At 37.8% G+C, this 18,490-nt stretch overlaps 1 protein-coding gene across 2 annotated transcripts in view; it reads right to left on the reverse strand.

Annotated features, from left to right (window-relative positions):
• The window catches only part of EXOC6 (exocyst complex component 6), a 194,943-nt gene that overhangs the window by 41,171 nt on the left and 135,282 nt on the right, over positions 1–18,490 (reverse strand). For both annotated transcript variants that reach the window (XM_060114007.1, XM_060113927.1), the window contains one exon: positions 11,938–12,079. In XM_060114007.1, coding sequence (XP_059969990.1) covers positions 11,938–12,079 — 142 coding nt within the window. The remainder of the gene's footprint in view (positions 1–11,937; positions 12,080–18,490) is intronic.

Here is an 18,490-nt window from a genome sequence, read left to right on the forward strand (position 1 = left end):
TATATTTGTCATATTTTGGGGCTTCTTTGTTCTCCACCCTTGGGCCAACTTTTTATTATTATTATTATTATTTTTTTTTTTTTTTTTTTGCGGTATGCGGGCCTCTCACCGTTGTGGCCTCCCCCGTTGCGGAGCACAGGCTCCGGACGCGCAGGCTCCGGACGCGCAGGCTCAGCGGCCATGGCTCACGGGCCCAGCCGCTCCGCGGCATATGGGATCCTCCCAGACCGGGGCACGAACCCGTATCCCCTGCATCGGCAGGCGGACTCTCAACCACTTGCGCCACCAGGGAGGCCCTTATTTTTATTTAATATCACCTACTTCTTAATATGGTATCTTTGTCATTTAGTCATGCCATTAAGGAAAGTTTTTTGTTTTTTTGTTTTTTCCAGTACGCGGGCCTCTCACTGTTGTGGCCTCTCCCGTTGAGGAGCACAGGCTCCGGACGCGCAGGCTCAGCGGCCATGGCTCACGGGCCTAGCCACTCCGCGGCATGTGGGATCTTCCTGGACCGGGGCACAAACTCGTGTCCCCTGCATCAGCAGGCGGACTCTCAACCACTGCGCCACCAGGGAAGCCCAAAGATAGTTTTTAAAAACACACATTGATCTTGGTCTTTCAATAAGATATTTAAAAATAGTTTCCAGGGCTTCCTGGTGGCGCAGTGGTTAAGAGTCCGCCTGCCAGTGCAGGGGACACAGGTTCAAGCCCTGGTCCAGGAAGATCCCACATGCTGTGGAACAACTAGGGCTTTGCGCCACAACTACTGAGCCTGCGCTCAAGAGCCCACGAGCCACACCTACTGAGCCCACGTGCTGCAACTACTGAAGCCTGTGCCCCTAGAGCCCACACTCCACAACAAGAGAAGCCACCGCCAAAGTTACCCACCGGATTCTTAACCACTGCGCCACCAGGGAAGCCCTGACCATTTCTTTTTTAAAATAAAATAGCTTCATGATATATTCATTTACTCTTTTTTTGCTAGAATATGGAACTTAATAATAATGATTCCAAGTTTAGAAATACTCTAAAGTAGCATTAGACGGACTTCCCTGATGGCGCAGTGGTCAAGAATCTGCCTGCCAATGCAGTGGACACGGGTTCGAGCCCTGGTCCAGGAAGATCCCACATGCTGTGGAACAACTAGGGCTTTGCGCCACAACTACTGAGCCTGCGCTCAAGAGCCCACGAGCCACACCTACTGAGCCCACGTGCTGCAACTACTGAAGCCCGCACACCTAGAGCCCGTTCTGCGCGACGAGAAGCCACCACAATAAGAAGCCTGTGCACTGCAACGAAGAGTAGCCCCCGCTCACTGCAACTAGAGAAAGCCCACATGCAGCAACAAAGACCCAATACAGCCCCCCAAATAATTATTTAATTAATTAAAATGTAAATTTAAAAAAAATTTAAAAATTAAAAACAAATAAAACAACATTAGAGAGGGAGGTAGAGGGGAAGGTGTCACCTTATTGGGAAGGTAAATTTTTGCTGTATCAGTCTAACTGAGAAGAAAATACGATTGAATTAATTTAGATAAAACAAATTAAAAATTAATACATACTGTTGAAGCTGTGATTATAATGACAAAAAAACCCTTACAAATTGGCAATCTATGACGTTTTAAGAGAACAGAGTATCTATAGGCAAAAACATGAATTATTTGTAAATCTAACAAAACTTTAAGCAGGAAAATATGCCCTTCCTGCCCTCAGGATCTATGCACAGATGTACAGGATTGGTATGGGGGGAACAAAGATGGCTAAGAAGTCAGGCTATAAGTATTTATCCTGGCATGAAAATATAAACCTCTGAAATTAAATGCAGAGGGAATAAGTCCTTGAACAATCCTGTCCTAGGCAGACCGTTATTTTTACTGTAAGGTGGATTATTTGGAAAACATTTACACAGGGTAGGAAGAATTGGGAAGTGGAAGAAAAAGTGCCCATGGAATCAGAAGAGTAAATAGATCAAAAGATTGAAAAAGAGGGTGAGGAGGCTAGGCTAAATAAACTCTCAAGACTGCTTGTGGATGACAAGGCAAGGACATATAAAATGGAATAATTTCATAACTAAATAAATGACTGACTGTAAATAAAAACAGTCCGCATATTGAAAAGATTTCTCATAATTCCATTTCTTACTAGATCTGAAGATTTAAATTGGCTAGTTAGAACCCAAATTTTGGCTCGGCAACATATTCTATGTGGACCAGATGTGTCACTAGAAGCGATGACGAAGAGCACCATCTAGTGGTTTTTCTGGTGGTGAAGAACTCATGCCTGGGAGTCAGGGGTCTTGTTAGAATTCTTGACTGTTAAATTCTGTTACGTGTGGTTGGTAGCAGTGGAATGCAAGCCTCTAGAACCAACTGCCCCTCTACATTCATCACCCCACTCTTATATAAGGTAGTATCTATTCCCCTCCCTTTCTTGGAAAAGGAGCAAAGCAGCCTAAATTTGATACCCTAAATGCCATTAAAACCAGGAACAAACTCAAGTAGGCAAATAATAAAAGAGCATCCAGCTTACTTAAAAAAAAATAAAAGACAAATATCCTCTCATACCATCGACATGATTTTGCCTGAAACCTTTTATTTTGGGGTATGGACCTTTTTCAAGGCTAGAATTAGAGGCCCTGGGGTCATAGCCATATACATACAAAAAAATCTATAGAGACTTTATTTTTTTTTTTTTTTGAGGTGGGCTAAGCCTTTATCCAATTGCAAAAAGACCAAGGCCTTCAAACCTAGAGATTCACCTATTTCTCAATAAATCATCATTGAAAAAGGTACCAGTGCTCTTCAACCTGGAGCTTTTTTAGTGCTTATGAATTTAGGATGTTAGACTCGTAAGAGTTAATAACCTCAGTTAGGTATTTGTGTAGAATATATGAAAAAGTACATTCTAGACCTATTCTGGGTACCTCAAATCCTTCTGATTGCCTGATGCTTTGGAAATGTTATTTTGTTAGGGATGTGAAGGATTTCTGAGATACCTTTATAGGAACTTAAGAAGACACTTTTATTTTTTCCTCTATACTGTTGCATTTGTAAGGTGCCTTCTGTTGCGACCCAATATATGAGGTGCTTAATAAAACAAAAGCACATACACAGATTTAGAACATCAGCTTTATGCCAAGCTTGGCAAATGCTCCTCCAAGAAGTGATTTCTCTTGAACTTATACAAAATCTGTAACAGGATTAAAGGTTCAATGTAGCTTTGTGGGGGGGGGCTACGTTTGCAATTCTGAATGGAATGCCTTCCTGACTTCTCCAACCACACAGTTATAGTAGTATTATTGGTTATGGTCAAGTTAACCAAAAATGTCTACTTTATTCATGCATAAGCCCTACCTAATATTCTCAATCAATACAACTTTTTATCTAAATTAGGTCTGCTTCTTATACTCTGTCATAGTACCATCTACTTTTCTAGAATTTAACAACTTATAATCATATTTATTAGTGCAGTCATATAACGAATGCCTCCCCACTGGGCCTAAACCCCAAGAGGGTTAGGGGCTTTTTCTGTTTTGTTTACCACTGTATCCCCTAAATGCCAAGGACTTGGTAGATATGAAGGAATTAATTAATGCATGACTCTAAAGTACCATACTCTTCTTCGCCTTAAATTTTACTACTTCTGGAACTTCCCTAGTGGCGCAGTGGTTAAGAATCTGCCTGCCAATGCAGGAGACACAGGTTCGATCCCCGGTCCAGCAAGATCCCACATGCCACGGAGCAACTAAGCCCGTGCACCACAACTACTGAGCTGACATGCCACAACTACTGACGCCTGCGCGCCTAGAGCCTGTGCTCCACAACAAGAGAAGCCACCGCAATGAGAAGCCCACACACCACAATGAAGAGTAGGCCCTGCTCACCGCAACTAGAGAAAGCCCACGTGCAGCAATGAAGACCCAATGCAACCAAAAATAAATAAAATAAACTTATAAAAATAAAAATAAACATAGTCATCAAATATGTGAAGAATTTTTATAAATGATCAGTTATATCTATATCAAGAAGTTGAATGGTCTCAAAGAAAATTACAGCAGCATCAATTGGCCTTAACCTTTTTTTAAAAAAAGAGGCAGCATTTTATGTATGTATGTATGTATGTATGTATGTATGGCTGCGCCACGAGGCATGCAGGAGCTTAGTTCCCCCTGACCAAGGATTGAACCCGTGCCCCCTGCAGTGGAAGTGTGGAGTCTTAACCACTGGACCTGCCAGGAAAGTTCCTAGCCTTAACTTTTTGATAACAAAGTTAGGAGAACTCTAGAAAACCAAATGTAGATTATAGAGACTTCCTGATTTGTTAATTTGTTCATTTATGCAACATATACTTTATGAGCATGGCATTCTGCATTGGGTGCGGACAATTATAAATTCTATGTTGAATTTAATTTAACTACGTATCCTAGATAATTAAATCTCTTCTCTTTCCTCTCTCCTCTTCACCTTCCTCTCCTTTTCTCTTTCTTTTTTTCCCTCTTCATACCACCCACCCCAACCATGGGATGTATTCTCGGGTCTCTTCTACTATGTGAGTCTCTGACTCTAACCACCTAAATCATATAAAATTTATTCATTCACTAATTTTATGTATTCCCTCCTCCTCCTTTCAAAATGTCTGAAATCCATCATCTTCTCTTCATTCCCACTGCCCAAAGTCAAGCTCTTTCTATCCTTCACAGGAAAAAGTTGAATAGTCTTTTAACAGGTCTTCCTACTTGTAGTACCTCTCTCATTTCAGTTCAATTTCCACATGACACAGAGTTAACTTTCTATAATATAGACTTCATCATGTCATGGTCCTGATTAAAAAGCTTCAGTGGATCTCTATTGCTTATTAAATAAAGTCCAAGCATTCAGAAGTCTAACTTTTCTCAGCCATATCTTTCAATACTTTCAATCATGCATCTTGTAGTCTAGCTATACAAGACCGTATGAAGATTCCCTAAGCATTCTCTCATCACAGCACTTTTGCCTATGCCATTCCCTCTGCTCAGAATGCCCTTCCTTGCTTTTGATGAAACCTGACTCATCCTTTAAGACTCAAATTTCACTTCTATGACAGTCAATCTTTTCAACCCCATGGCATGTAGGATTAATTGCTCCTTCTCTACAAGTGATACATACTTCTATAAAGAATTTATGGGGCTTCCCTAGTGGCGCAGTGGTTGAGAATCTGCCTGCCAATGCAGGGGACACGGGTTCGAGCCCTGGTCTGGGAGGATCCCACATGCCGCGGAGCAACTAGGCCCGTGAGCCACAACTACTGAGCCTGCGCGTCTGGAGCTTGTGCTCCGCAACAAGAGAGGCCGCAACAGTGAGAGGCCCGCGCACCGCGATGAAGAGTGGTCCCCGCTTGCCACAACTAGAGAAAGCCCTCGCACAGAAATGAAGACCCAACACAGCAAAAATAAATTAATTAATTTTAAAAAGAAAGCTGTTGTATGTAGAAAACTTAAAAAAAAAAAAGAATTTATGTTCTATTACAGTTATTTACATGTCTGTTTCCTCCCCATCTAGTATGTGAGATCTTTGCACCTGATTCATCTTTGATTTCCCAGTAATAACAGGTAGTAGGTTCCCATTAAACATCTGAATAAATGAATCTTCCCTACAAATCAGTTGACTCTACATGGAAAAAATTCAGTTACAGACTGAAATTTGAGCTCAAGCCAATTTAACTCATAAGTATGCGTGTCACAAGGAATACCAAGGAAAAGGGCACACACTGTTTGAAAAAATAAGTGAGTATATAGATGGATCAGTGCTAATTCTTTCACTACCAGAAAAAAACAAAAACTAAAAGCACATGGCTGAATGATATGAGAAACTGAATTATTCGTAACTTTCTACCTCCCCAACTTCAGCTGGTTGTGCTATTTGTTTCTACCTGCAGACTGACATTTTAAGGCCTAGGAAATATATGCATAATGTTTTTACAAAGTAATGAGGATGGAAAAATCATCAAACCAAATTATAAAATTTAATTCAGAATAAAGGCCATTCTTGATGCTTATATGTGATGTTAACCTCTTATTGCTTAAATTCTTTGACTTAAGCTTTTCTTGAGTTACCCAAGATCTTTGGTCGTTTATGGTATCTAGTTCCTGATGTCTGCTATCTAACTTCCTTGGACTCTGGATTTCTTACTAGTGTAAAACAGACTAGTAGGATTTTATGTTAATCCCACAAACCAGTCACAGACTTTTTTTTTTTGGCTGCGTTGGATCTTTGTTTGCTGCACAGGGGCTTTCTCTAGTTGAGGCGAACGGGGGCTACTCTTCGCTGCAGTGTGCGTGCTTCTCATTGCAGTGGCCTCTCTTGTTGAGCTGTATGGGCCCTAGGTGTGCAGGCTTCAGTAGTTGTGGCACATGGGCTCAGTAGTTGTGGCTCACGGGATCAGAGCACAGGCTCAGTAGTTGTGGCACACGGGCTTACTTGCTCCACGGCATGTGGGATCTTCCTGGACCAGGGCTTGAACCTGTGTCCCCTGCACTGGCAGGCGGATTCTTAACCACTGGGTTACAAGTATAAGTGCCACCAGGGAAGTCCCTGGTCACAGACTTTTAAGTAATAGTTTCTAAGCCTCTTGAAGGGAAAGTAATTACTATGAATCAATATGGGTTTATGAAGAATCAGAGTAGTAACATTTTCTTCTTTGAAAAACTAATTAGACTGGTAGATGAGGAAAATTCAATGGCCATTATTATCCCTATATACCAGCAAGGCATCTGGCAAAGTTGCTCATAACTTTGAGCTATGATTTAGATTCAAAACTATGAGTTAGATTCAACTAGGGAATTAGCAACTGGCTGAAGAAATCTAAAGATACCCAAGATTTTGAATAATGGATCTAAGTCAATATGAACAGATAGACCCATGTAATGTTGTGGTTCTCAAACTTTACTGTGCATCAGTATCACCTGAAAGGCCTACTCAAAAAGAAATTGCTATGTCCTGTGCCCAGAATTCACAATTCAGCAGGTGGGGTTCAAGAATTCACATTGCTGGGACTTCCCTGGTGGTACAGTGGTGAAGAATCCACCTTCCAGTGCAAGGGACGCGGGTTTGATCCCTGGTCAGGGAACTAAGATCCCATGCGCCACGGGGCAATTAAGCCCGCGCACGCGCACCACGACTACTGAACTTGCGCACATCAATGAGGGAGCCTGAGTGCTGCAAACTACAGAGCCCACGTGCTCTGGAGCCCGTGCGCCACAACTAGAGAAGAGAAAACCCACATGCCACAACTAGAGAGAAGCCCATGTGCCACAAACGAAAGATCCTGCATGTTGCAACTAAGACCCAATGCAGCTAAAAAAAATAAAGAAAATAAAGAAATAAAATAAAATAAAAAAAGAATTCACACTGCTAACAAGTTCCCAGATGATACTGCTGCTGCTCATCTGGGAACCATGTTTTGAGAATCACTGATGTACTTTATATCAGGATACAGATATCAGGTTTTGTTCAACATTTTGCTAATGACCTTGTTAAATAAAAGCATGATTACAAATCTGCAGATGATATTAAATTTTGATATAAAAAGATCTCAATAGGCTAGCTGTGGGACAAATCTTTTTTTTTTTTTTTTTATAGTTCAGAGTACAGACACCCCCTTAATTAATTAATTTATTTTTTTGCTGTGTTGGGTCTTCGTTTCTGTGCGAGGGCTTTCTCTAGTTGTGGCAAGTGGGGGCCACTCTTCATCACGGTGCGCAGGCCTCTCACTATCGCGGCCTCTCTTGTTGCAGAGCATAGGCTCCAGACGCGCAGGCTCAGTAGTTGTGGCTCACGGGCCGAGTCGCTCCGCGGCATGTGGGATCCTCCCAGACCAGGGCTCGAACCCATGTCCCCTGCATTAGCAAGCAGATTCTCAACCACTGCGCCACCAGGGAAGCCCCGGGACAAATCTTAAAATAAAATTTAATAGGGATAATCTTAAAATCCTAAAACAAAAACTAATCATCCAAGTATAAGAAAAACAAAGCTCGACAATCACACACAAAAGAAGAGAAAGATAAAGAGATTTTAGAACGCTACAGCTTCAGTGATTCGAGAGTATACTCTGGTAACCACAAAAGGTAATAAGAGTTTGGATTTTACTAATAAAGTACAAAATATGGAACAATGTATTTGATAGTCCAACTACATATTATACTGGTTCCCCCACACCTGGGTATCTCTGTATTCAACTTCGGGTGTCAGACATTAAACAGAAGGCAGTCAAACCAGTTTGTTCAAAGAAGAGCTTTGGACCTAAAATCATTATCACATGAGAACAGTAAGAGGAATTGTTTATCTCTGGACTCCAGAAGATTCAGAAAGATATGGGAGCAGTTTTCATATAATTGGCTTGTGGATGAAGACTCGGTTTTCTCTATATGACCCTAAGCGGAACTGCCACCTGTGGTTATCAGACTGCTTACTATACACAGGTACCCAGCTGAGGAGAGGAGTGGGGAGGGAACAGGGGCTGAAATCTAGCTCACTTGATAAGTCATGTGCCTTGGTGGGGATGTCCAGCTGGAAAAGGGGTAAACTTTTTTCTAATTCATAGAAAGGGGACAACACTGGAGGACTTTTTCCCTTCAGTGGGAATATCTTTTCTAATTTGCACAAAGGCACAATATGGACTAGTGGTCACTCTAGCCCTAAGGCAGAACTAGGTCCATTAGGAGAAGTTTAGAGAAAACAACTGCAACTCAATGTGAGAAACTGACAGAGTAATATATTAAATGCAAACTCATTTCCTGAAGAGTAATTCAATGTTCAAAGAATAGCTGGACAACTACTTGACCGGGTTACTTTAGAGTGTGTTTCAAGGTAGAGGAGTATGTGAGTATGTACTACTAGGCGGGTGGTGAAACTCAATGATCTTTTAGTTTCTAGGATTCTACATCTGAACTATCTGCCTATTTTCTCCATATCCCAGTTGATTCTAAAGGCATCCAGATTCCTTCTCTTCACAAATTTACCATACATTCTAGCCTTCCTCTTACCTAGCCAAATTCCTCTTCCTGTCTCCCTTTCTTCTCCTTTCCCTGCCCCAATATGTAGAAAGCATACACACGGCATTAATACTGAAAATAAACCTTGTATTTTAAAAAATTGCTTTCTTCCAGATTAAAAAACAAACAAACAAAAACACTATTTAAAATAGGGATGAAGGGAATTCCCTGGTGGTCCAGAGGTTAGGACTCCATGCTTCCTTTACAGGGGCACAGGTTCGATCCCTGGTCAGGGAACTAAGACCCTGCAAGCTGTGTGGAGCGGCCAAAAAAAAAAGGGGGATGAAAACTAAAATTCCTTTGAACATATTATTAGAGAAAGCTAAGTTTCATTTTTAAATGATTTATATATCAATCACTAAAAGTCATGAGTTGGGGAGTAGATAATTCTTTTGCACCAGGAAGAGAGTGGAATAGATATGAAAAATGTAATGTCAGGGAATTCCCTGGTGGTCCAGTGGTGAGGACTCTGAGCTTCCAATGCCGGGGGCCTGGGTTTGATCCTTGGTTGGGTAACTAAGATCCCACAAGCCTCGTGGTGTGGCCAGTGGGGGGAAAAAATGTAATGTCAATTTTTATTTGTTCAGTGAGTACTGAATGCGTGATCCTGTATTAAGTAATGATTAAGTAATATTTGATAAAAATCAAGGAGCAGAGCCAACCACAGCCATAATCTTTAAGAATCTGAGTTATCTTCTGTGGTTTGTCTTTGAGTCCTGGTTTCCCCCTTTCCATATCTATAGTACCAGAACCTTGGCCCCCACCAGGCTAGGGTTTATTCCTCTTGCACGTAACCCCGACATCTTTAACTGAGTTATACCTTATACTTAGGTATAATCTCTTCCAAGAGATTAGTCTTTTAAGAAAACATCAACATTTTAAAAGGAACCTTCAGTAACTCCACCCAAGTAAGTAACTAAAGGGAGAAACTGTCCTATGATGTAACAGAGAGGCAAAGTTTTGTGTTTTTTGTGCCTTTCTCTAAGTATAGTTAGGCTTACTCTTCATGGAGAGGTAAGAGGACAGAGAAAAGCTCTAGATACCTGAAGCTGCCTAACCAAACAGTAATTTCCATTTTTTAACAAAAATATCTAATTGAGAAGACACAACCAAATACCAATAAAGGGCTCAACCACCCTCAAGCAATATTTATGTAAAATGTTTACATAAGCATTATCATACTGAAATGATCTCATAAGACAAGTTTTTTTTCCTTTTGGCGTGCGGCACAGCTTGTGGGATCTTAGGTTCCTACCAGGGATCGAATCCAGGCCCTTGTAATGAAATCGCGGAATCCTAACCACTGGACCGCCAGGGAATTCCCTCGTAAGATAGCTTCTAAAGAACTTTAAGAAATCAGTTTCAAATTATTTGTAGAATGAATTAACAATTACTTTGAGTTAGAAACATTTTAAAAAGTGCTTTTTGGTAAGTATTTTTGTAAATACAAGATAAATATCATTTTATAAACAATAGTTTTATTTTGAGAAAGAAGTATATAAAGGTTTTCTAATTAGAGAAAATTAGAAATGCTTTCTAGGAAAAGAAAATGAATCCTTCTCTTCCCTAGGGAAAAACTATCTTTCTTTTGCTTTGTAGATCAGTATTTCTCTTTTTTTGAAGGAAATAGGTGGGTTTTTTAAAACTTTGCGTTTCTTTTTTTGTGTAATAAACAATTGATCTTGATCGAAGAGCCTATATAATTATTTTAAATATTAATATGTTTTTCCTAGCAGAATGCTTTATATACAGAAGCAGACAAATATTTTTTACTTGTTGAAAAAAAAAATCTGTCACTCCTGCTTCAGGTGCAAGCCACCGACATTTAATTTTTTAACGTCTTTCACAGAGAATATATTATTGCAAAATCTGCCCAAATAAATATTTTATAATCCTTCTTGTGCCCCACTGATTTTCAGTTTATCAACAGTGGTGCCTGACTAAACTGTCAACCAAGGATTTTTATCATTTAATCAGTGTACCATTCATTTGAAAGTAATGCAAAAAATTGTTCCATAAACTCATGTTCTGTATAAGGGTAACCTACATCTAGAAGTATATATAACAAGGCGAATAACTAAATAGCACATTCAATTTTGAAGGGGACTGGCTAATGTCAACATTAGATTATGGAATCTGCTAACTTGTCACCTAAAGAAAATAAAGTGAAAAACAATGGTAAAGGTAAAGACTTGAGAAATTCTTTGAGAAAGAGAATCAAAATTTCAGAATATAAAAGAAGCTTCACTTGGAATGCAGGGTCCTAAGATTAATCTTTAGCAGGTATCTGAAAAGTTATTTACGGTAAAGTAAGAATGATAAACTTGGAATAATTTCATTCACTTACTACAAACCTCAGGAGAGTCCTGGCAAGAAGACAAGAATAACCAAGAGAAGGAATAAAGGAAAAAAAATGAATCATAAATGAATCACCTTTTTAATTATCCAGTCTGGATTGTCACTTCAGTGCCCCTCTAGAGCAGAGGTCCCCAACCTTCTTGGCACCAGGGACCGGTTTCGTGGAAGACAACTTTAACATGGGCAGGGGGGTGGGGGTGAGGGGGGTGGATGGCTCAGGCGGTAATGGGAGCGATGGGGGGCAGCAGATAAAGCTTCGCTCACTCGACCGCCGCACTCACCTCCTGCTCTGTGGCCCGGTTCTGAACAGGCCGTGGACCAGTAGCGGTCCGCGGCCCAGGGGTTGGGGACGCCCGCTCTAGAGGCCCTAAATGTGAAACTGAGATATTTTTCTCTTGTTGAAAAGAAGTTGCTTCTAAGGCTGCCGAAAGTTTAACTGAATCAGGCCTCTTCCCTCCTTTATGAACTATCCTACTACATACTATTTTTTCATATAATTTAAATATAGATTCTTAGAAATGCATCAGATTTAAACAATAAGGTACTTACATTCACACTGTATGACATCTAAGTTAAATTGCTGAACGGCTCCCATGCTTATCTGTTTTAACTCACTGTCCAGGAGCATCTGCATTAATGATGTTGACAGATGCTGGCAGGCTGACATGCAAGCAGTCTGGGCAACTTTCCCCTGTTATACAAATATCCAAACCAAAAAATAAACAAACAAACAAACATATAAATATATCATCATGTATCACAAAAGTTATATACATGGCATTTTTTTGTTTTTTTTTTTTTTGGTAGAATAGTAATTATTGGCCTTTCTCTTTCTGTGTTCTGAGTGGCTGTCTTTTAGCATAGGAATTGAAAGTAATATTCTGTTGACTTGTCCTTCTCAAGATATAAATATCATTAAAGCTCTAACTGCATGAAGAAAAATTAAAGTACAAGTTTAAAACCCATTATTTATTATTTCAGATCTCCTGAAATGCCTCAAGTATTTTTAAAAATGCACACTAAAATATGACATTTGTGACATAAAGTAACTGTCATGTTGACAGAACATTTTATTCATATAATGCTCTTTAAGCTTTCCTTTATAGAGTTAACCAAGCCAAGAATTAAAGAAGTTAATAGTGTAATTTATTAGAATTGAAACTATACCTAATATGCTTTATAATATATACTTTGATATGTATGTAATATATAAAATATACTTTATAAAATATACTTTGAGTCATTAAGTCCTTACTTCTAATAGGAACATTAGTTTGTAGCACAGCTTCAATTAGGAGGGAAAAAAAGAAGCTTGCATACCAATATGATTTCACAGTCATCTACAGATCTTCATTTAGTTTTAGAAATTAAGTTTTAGAATCATCTGATAATTTAGAAATATGTAGTTAAGTGAGCTATAAATACTTGTGGTTGTCTTTTAGTATATATATTATTATGTTTTCTACTATAATAAGCTCCTAAAACTCTACATGAATTTTGACGGACAGCCTTGATTCAGGCTATATCTTCTTTAAAATGATAGAAAGTAATTTAAAATGTTTAGCCTCCAGATTACTGGGATCACAATATAATATTGCTTTTAGTATAAATTGTTCTTCTAAGCAGGCTTTTTATTTCAACTAAAAGTTTAAATGAAAATATTACAAAAACTATTTTAGGTAAAGTTTTCCAGTGTAATGCTGCTCCTAGTATGGCTATCTCCAAACCACAAGTATGTGATTTGGTGATGGATTGACTCCCATGATAGGATTCAAAGATCTAGGAACAGGGTTAGAAATAATGACATTTGGAAGATGTGCCGTGTTCTGCCTCATTCTCATTAACAAATATTTACCCAGTGATATTTGATAATTATATTTTTTCCTACTTATCACAAAGGCCAATAAAGCTACAAAATCATGAAAATCTTCCAAACATAAATGCTATAATAGATGCAAAATGTTTACATAGGGTTGATCTGTTAGAAAAGTAAGAACAAACATAATATATTTTCAAGTTTACTAGAACAGCTGTTCATTAAGTTACACATTTAAAGTCAGACTAGAAACAAGCAACTTTTATGAATCTTTTATAAGTCTTCAGCATATAGACACTATGCGCAGTGGAAAAACTGTGCATCTGAAATGGAATGCCAGTATCTAAATCAAAAACTTTAGAGATAAAAGCTGATGCAAACAATATATTTGACAGATACTGATGGAACTGCCAAAAAGGAATGTAACAAACAATGCAAAACCCAGCATGCTTCAAGACCCCCCAAACCCAAGAGGAATTAGTCTAGGAGACATGCAGCTCCATTCCCCAAGCAGAATAATATCAATATGAATGAGGGGCAGGAGGGAGACAGAAAAAGAAGAAATCAGTGGCATGTAATTTAATTACAATGTAATAGGCTTGAGAATAGTTAATGGAAATGTCATTTTGACCAAATGGAACAACTAGTGCGTTTTAGTTTAATGTACTTCTCCATCAAATCAGCTCCATGTCCTACTTATGTTGCCACTATAATGTACTAACTGCAAAAGGAGATTAATAAATTGCCAGAACAATTATTATTACATTCATTTCATAAACAAAACACTGCATAATGTTAGTAGTATTATTTTAAGGTGATCTTTAAATTTTAACATAGGTTCAGATGCTACAAATGACTACGTAGCAATAGTAATGGAGCCAAAATGATGGTATTAGTACAAAAATTCAGGCTATTCCATAAATTTGGTGGATATAGGTAATGAAAACATATGTGTGTGCGCATGCACACGCACACACACATGCAAACACACGTGCGTTTAGCTTTTTGTTTAAATAATACATGTAATAATAAAATCTTAATATAAAATTTCCTTTGATTATGCATATTAAATACAGGCTTATTGTTCTCAAAGATAGAAGTTTAAAATATTTGTAAAATATTCAAATGAAAAATTCTTCCTTTTTTATAGCTCAAAATTAATATCAAAGGTTCAAATCCTTTAAATATTTAAAGTTATACTCTATAAGATTATACTTTCTTAAATGTCTACTTCCTGATTATAAAATGTGAACAAATATTCTTAAATTTTATCTATTACTTATTTTGAGACAGAAAATTTTAATGTTCCCGAAACTCGCACATTCCAAAAACATCTCTGGCAATTCATTTTTGATGTCTGTAGGCCTTGGTACACTTTTGTATAACCAAAACACCCCTTTCTGAACACTATTTTGCTATTATTGTTGATCCTTTTAATACTGTATCACTTTCTAGAACAAAAATAATCTAAGTACTTTTACAACTATCTTTAAAAACTAGCCTTTTTCATTAGAGATGCTCTGGTTTTTAACATTACAGCAAACAAAGCCAAAGTAATTAAGTGAAGTGACTGAGAAAACACAGCGCATTTAATATCAAGCACCTAGAAATTTCTGCTGTCCTCATCTGAAAAATTAATTGCAACTATTATTAACATTCTCCTCTTTAACAACATAAATTTCAGTAAATAAGTAAAAACACCTGCCAAACTTTTAAAGGTAACTACTTTTTTACCCTGATCTAACATTTTGCTGAAAAACAACTTGTAAAGAGAGAAAACCCTTGGACAAACTTCTTATATTTCAAAGGAACTTGTAAAAGAGAATCTGCTGACATATTAGATCCTTTTTGCATTACTCAAAAGCTTTTCTTCTAAGAACAATTGTGGTAAAGAGACATTTGGCTCCTAGGAAATTCCCAAAGGGTCAACCATATGCATCCTTCCATGGCACCTTCACAGTGCTGCTTTCTAGATCCATGTCTCAAAAGCAGCTTTCATCATTTACTTGTGTGTCAGTCAATATGATTTATGGACTGCATTCAACAAAGTCAAAGCATATAGAATGAGAAATATGACTACAATCTGCTAATTTGTTTTGTATTGAGCCACTTAAGAGTCAAAGACCTAATGTCAGACTGAGACCAGCAACACAATTAACCGGTCGGTGACAGATTCATCCATCCTCCCTGCCAGGCTGTGCCAATCAAAGACAGCATGAGGTGACATTTGGTGAAATCAGTAAGAAAACTCATTCTCTAAGTAACCTATGTGAGACCTTGATTGACACTTTTTGAATTTAGTTTGTGGAACACAGACACTCTTTACCCAATAGTCCCTCACTGCAAGCTGTGAAATAAGGCTTTTAATGCCAATCACAGGAACAATAAACCACAAACCACCAATCCTCAGTTTAAAAGGAATCAAGAAAACACATCTGTTGGTATGTCGAGCCAAATTTTCAAAATAATTTACTATTATAGATTAGGCTAAAGATACTCTGCTTCCTTTGAAACGTCGTAAAATGACATGGTAACAAAAATACAACACATTTTATTAGATTATAGCTCAAAACTGTTTTGGTTTCAAAGTAATGTTTTGATAGATCTACTCTCATATAATAGTAGGAGAAATGTAGAATACTTAAAAACTAATTTGACACATTTAAATTTTCATTTGAAGTTTTCATTTCTGTCTCACCATTCTCTTATTTCAAAGGCCTAATAAAGCAGGACGGTTTGATTTCAATAGTACTTATTTGAAAGCATTTTTCAATGCTGCTTTCATTCTCTCAAATACATTTAACATAAAAATGTACTCCTGAAATCACAACCATTCTTTCTGCGTTGGTCTACTTTCCTTAATGATCCCCGGAGAATCCACTTTCCTTTATTTATACCCCCACAAAAGATCAACGTGGCACAAAAACCTACTTTTTATTTAAGTTAAAAAGAATATAGACTCAGAAATATTATGTGCTGTATTTATTAATCTTTAAATTGATAACAGGTTTTGTTTTAAAAGGTTATGTAACTCTTGTCAGGAAAAACTGGAAAACAAAATCATGGTCAATTTGAATATTAAATCTAACATTGATAAGCAAATTTATTAATTCTGATTCTATGTGGCTTTTTAAAGTTGTTATTAATTTTTAAAGTTATTTAAATAAAAATAGTAAAATACTGCTATATTATTCAAACTTACTGCCTCTCAGTTTGCTTCATGAATTTCAGTTATGAGACTATGAAATAGTCTTTTCAGAGGGAAGACAAAAGACGAAAGGAAGTATTTTGATGAATTAGTCAGTCTCCTAAAGAGCTACAATTTCTAGCCTTTTAAAACACATAGTCCAAAAGAGTGAAGTCTTTCATCAAATATGGAGTAAACATTAAAATTAGAAATAAATTCTTAATTGAAAAGTGATGCCTAGTTGAAAAGTAGACATTTTAATTTAAGAAATCTATTCTTCTTTCTCTTTTACATAAGAATCACTAATTTAAATTTTACTATATGAAACTACATTTACTCAAATGTAAAGAATGTTATTAAATCAGGAAAAAAGTACCTAAAACATGAAAATTTCTCCAAGGTGATTTCACAAATGCACAAAGATTCCTTTACCTAGTAAGTTATGTTTTAATCTATTTTCTGGCTGAACACTCTATATAAAACTGAAATGTCTCCGATTCCCAATACTACAGAATAGATGAGTTATAAAGGTTTAAATATCAAGATGAATTCCTTTAGTGAGTTTTAATAATAACGTTAACACTATCTTAAAGACACATTTTTGAGATTATGCCCCCAAAATGCATAGGTCTATCAAAATATACTTATTCTAACACCCCTAACATTCTCTAAAATACCTCCTTCACACCTCTCTATTCCTCTCATACTCTCTCTGTCCTCATCTAAGTAGCTCTAGCTCCCAGAGGATTGGTTATCACATCAGTTAACCACAATTCCCATAGTCAATTATGAATTCCCTTTTTCCCCCTCTGAGGCTTTTCTCCTCTAAACAATCCTCAATCATAAGGATACAAGACATAACATAAAGGCTTGCTCTCGGGACACGGACACACACACACATACACACACACACACACACACACGCACACACATTAAATAAAATAGAAGTATCGCAAGGTTAGGTTGGAAAAAAAATTCCCCAAACTTGGAAAACTTCAGGACACTTGTAATATATGGCACATTTCTATTTCATGCCTTATCCCAGCTTCCTTATCCCAACCATAGGTCTCATCAAACTTTGGTGGCCTTTTTCTTTTTTTTAAACAATCTTTTGAATGTGGCCTTTGATGACATGTAACACCCAGATTTTTAGCTTTCTGCAAGTATCATTGTTGCTGTCATGGCAAGTCCCATGACATCTTCAAACTCCTCCTAACTTTAAAAGGCAGAAAGAGAATGCAAGGACAAGTAGAGCAGTGAAAGTCTAGAAGAGGTCAAGGTTTTGAAGCTACTGATTATACCAGAAATCTGGATAAAATGGTAAAAGCTGCACGCATTCTTGTCCGAAATAGCACAAAGAGGGAGCTAGTTTGTACTATGTAGGAACTGACAGATTCTTCCTATCTCTTAAATCTACTTGATAACAGCAAATTGGGCAATTAGATACATGTTTAAGTAGGGAAGCAATAAAATATCAAGACCCTCTAACTTTCTCACTTGGCAAATGTAAGAAATACAAGAGAAGTTTCCACATGGTGACTGAATACTATGGTCAAGCCACAAGAATTAAGACTGAAAAACCGAAGTAGCCCAGGAACTGTTATCAAAGCAACATCTCTGTGACAGCAGAGTCATAGCCTAATTTTTTTACGTAAGAACCCAGCTCAGAGTATTAGGGCTAATATAATCATTAAAATGTACTATTTCACAACCCCAGTATGACTTAAAATTTACAAAGAAGTTGTCAGAATCACTAACAGGTTAGGCAACATAGAGTATTTCTGAAACAGGAGGGAAGGGGGCAGGGCACAACCTTTAAAAGAATGACAGAGCCCAAGGACACGACATCAACTGATTAGAACCAACTAGGTCCAAGATGGTGGACCAGTTGACTTCTACTAGACCTTGAGCCTCAGTATACGCTCCCTGTAACACGTGAGCAAGCTAAATGACACACCCACAGGCGCCATGACAGTTCCAAGGCCAACCATAAGGGTCAAAAAGTGGGTGGTAGCCCAATTCCTGGAAATCCCCACCCCTTCCCCAAAACAGCTGGAATACTCTTCCCACTCATTAGCCTATGAAATTACCCACCCCTA

The sequence above is a fragment of the Mesoplodon densirostris genome, chromosome 1 (assembly GCF_025265405.1).
Source record: "Mesoplodon densirostris isolate mMesDen1 chromosome 1, mMesDen1 primary haplotype, whole genome shotgun sequence".
NCBI lineage: Eukaryota > Metazoa > Chordata > Mammalia > Artiodactyla > Ziphiidae > Mesoplodon > Mesoplodon densirostris.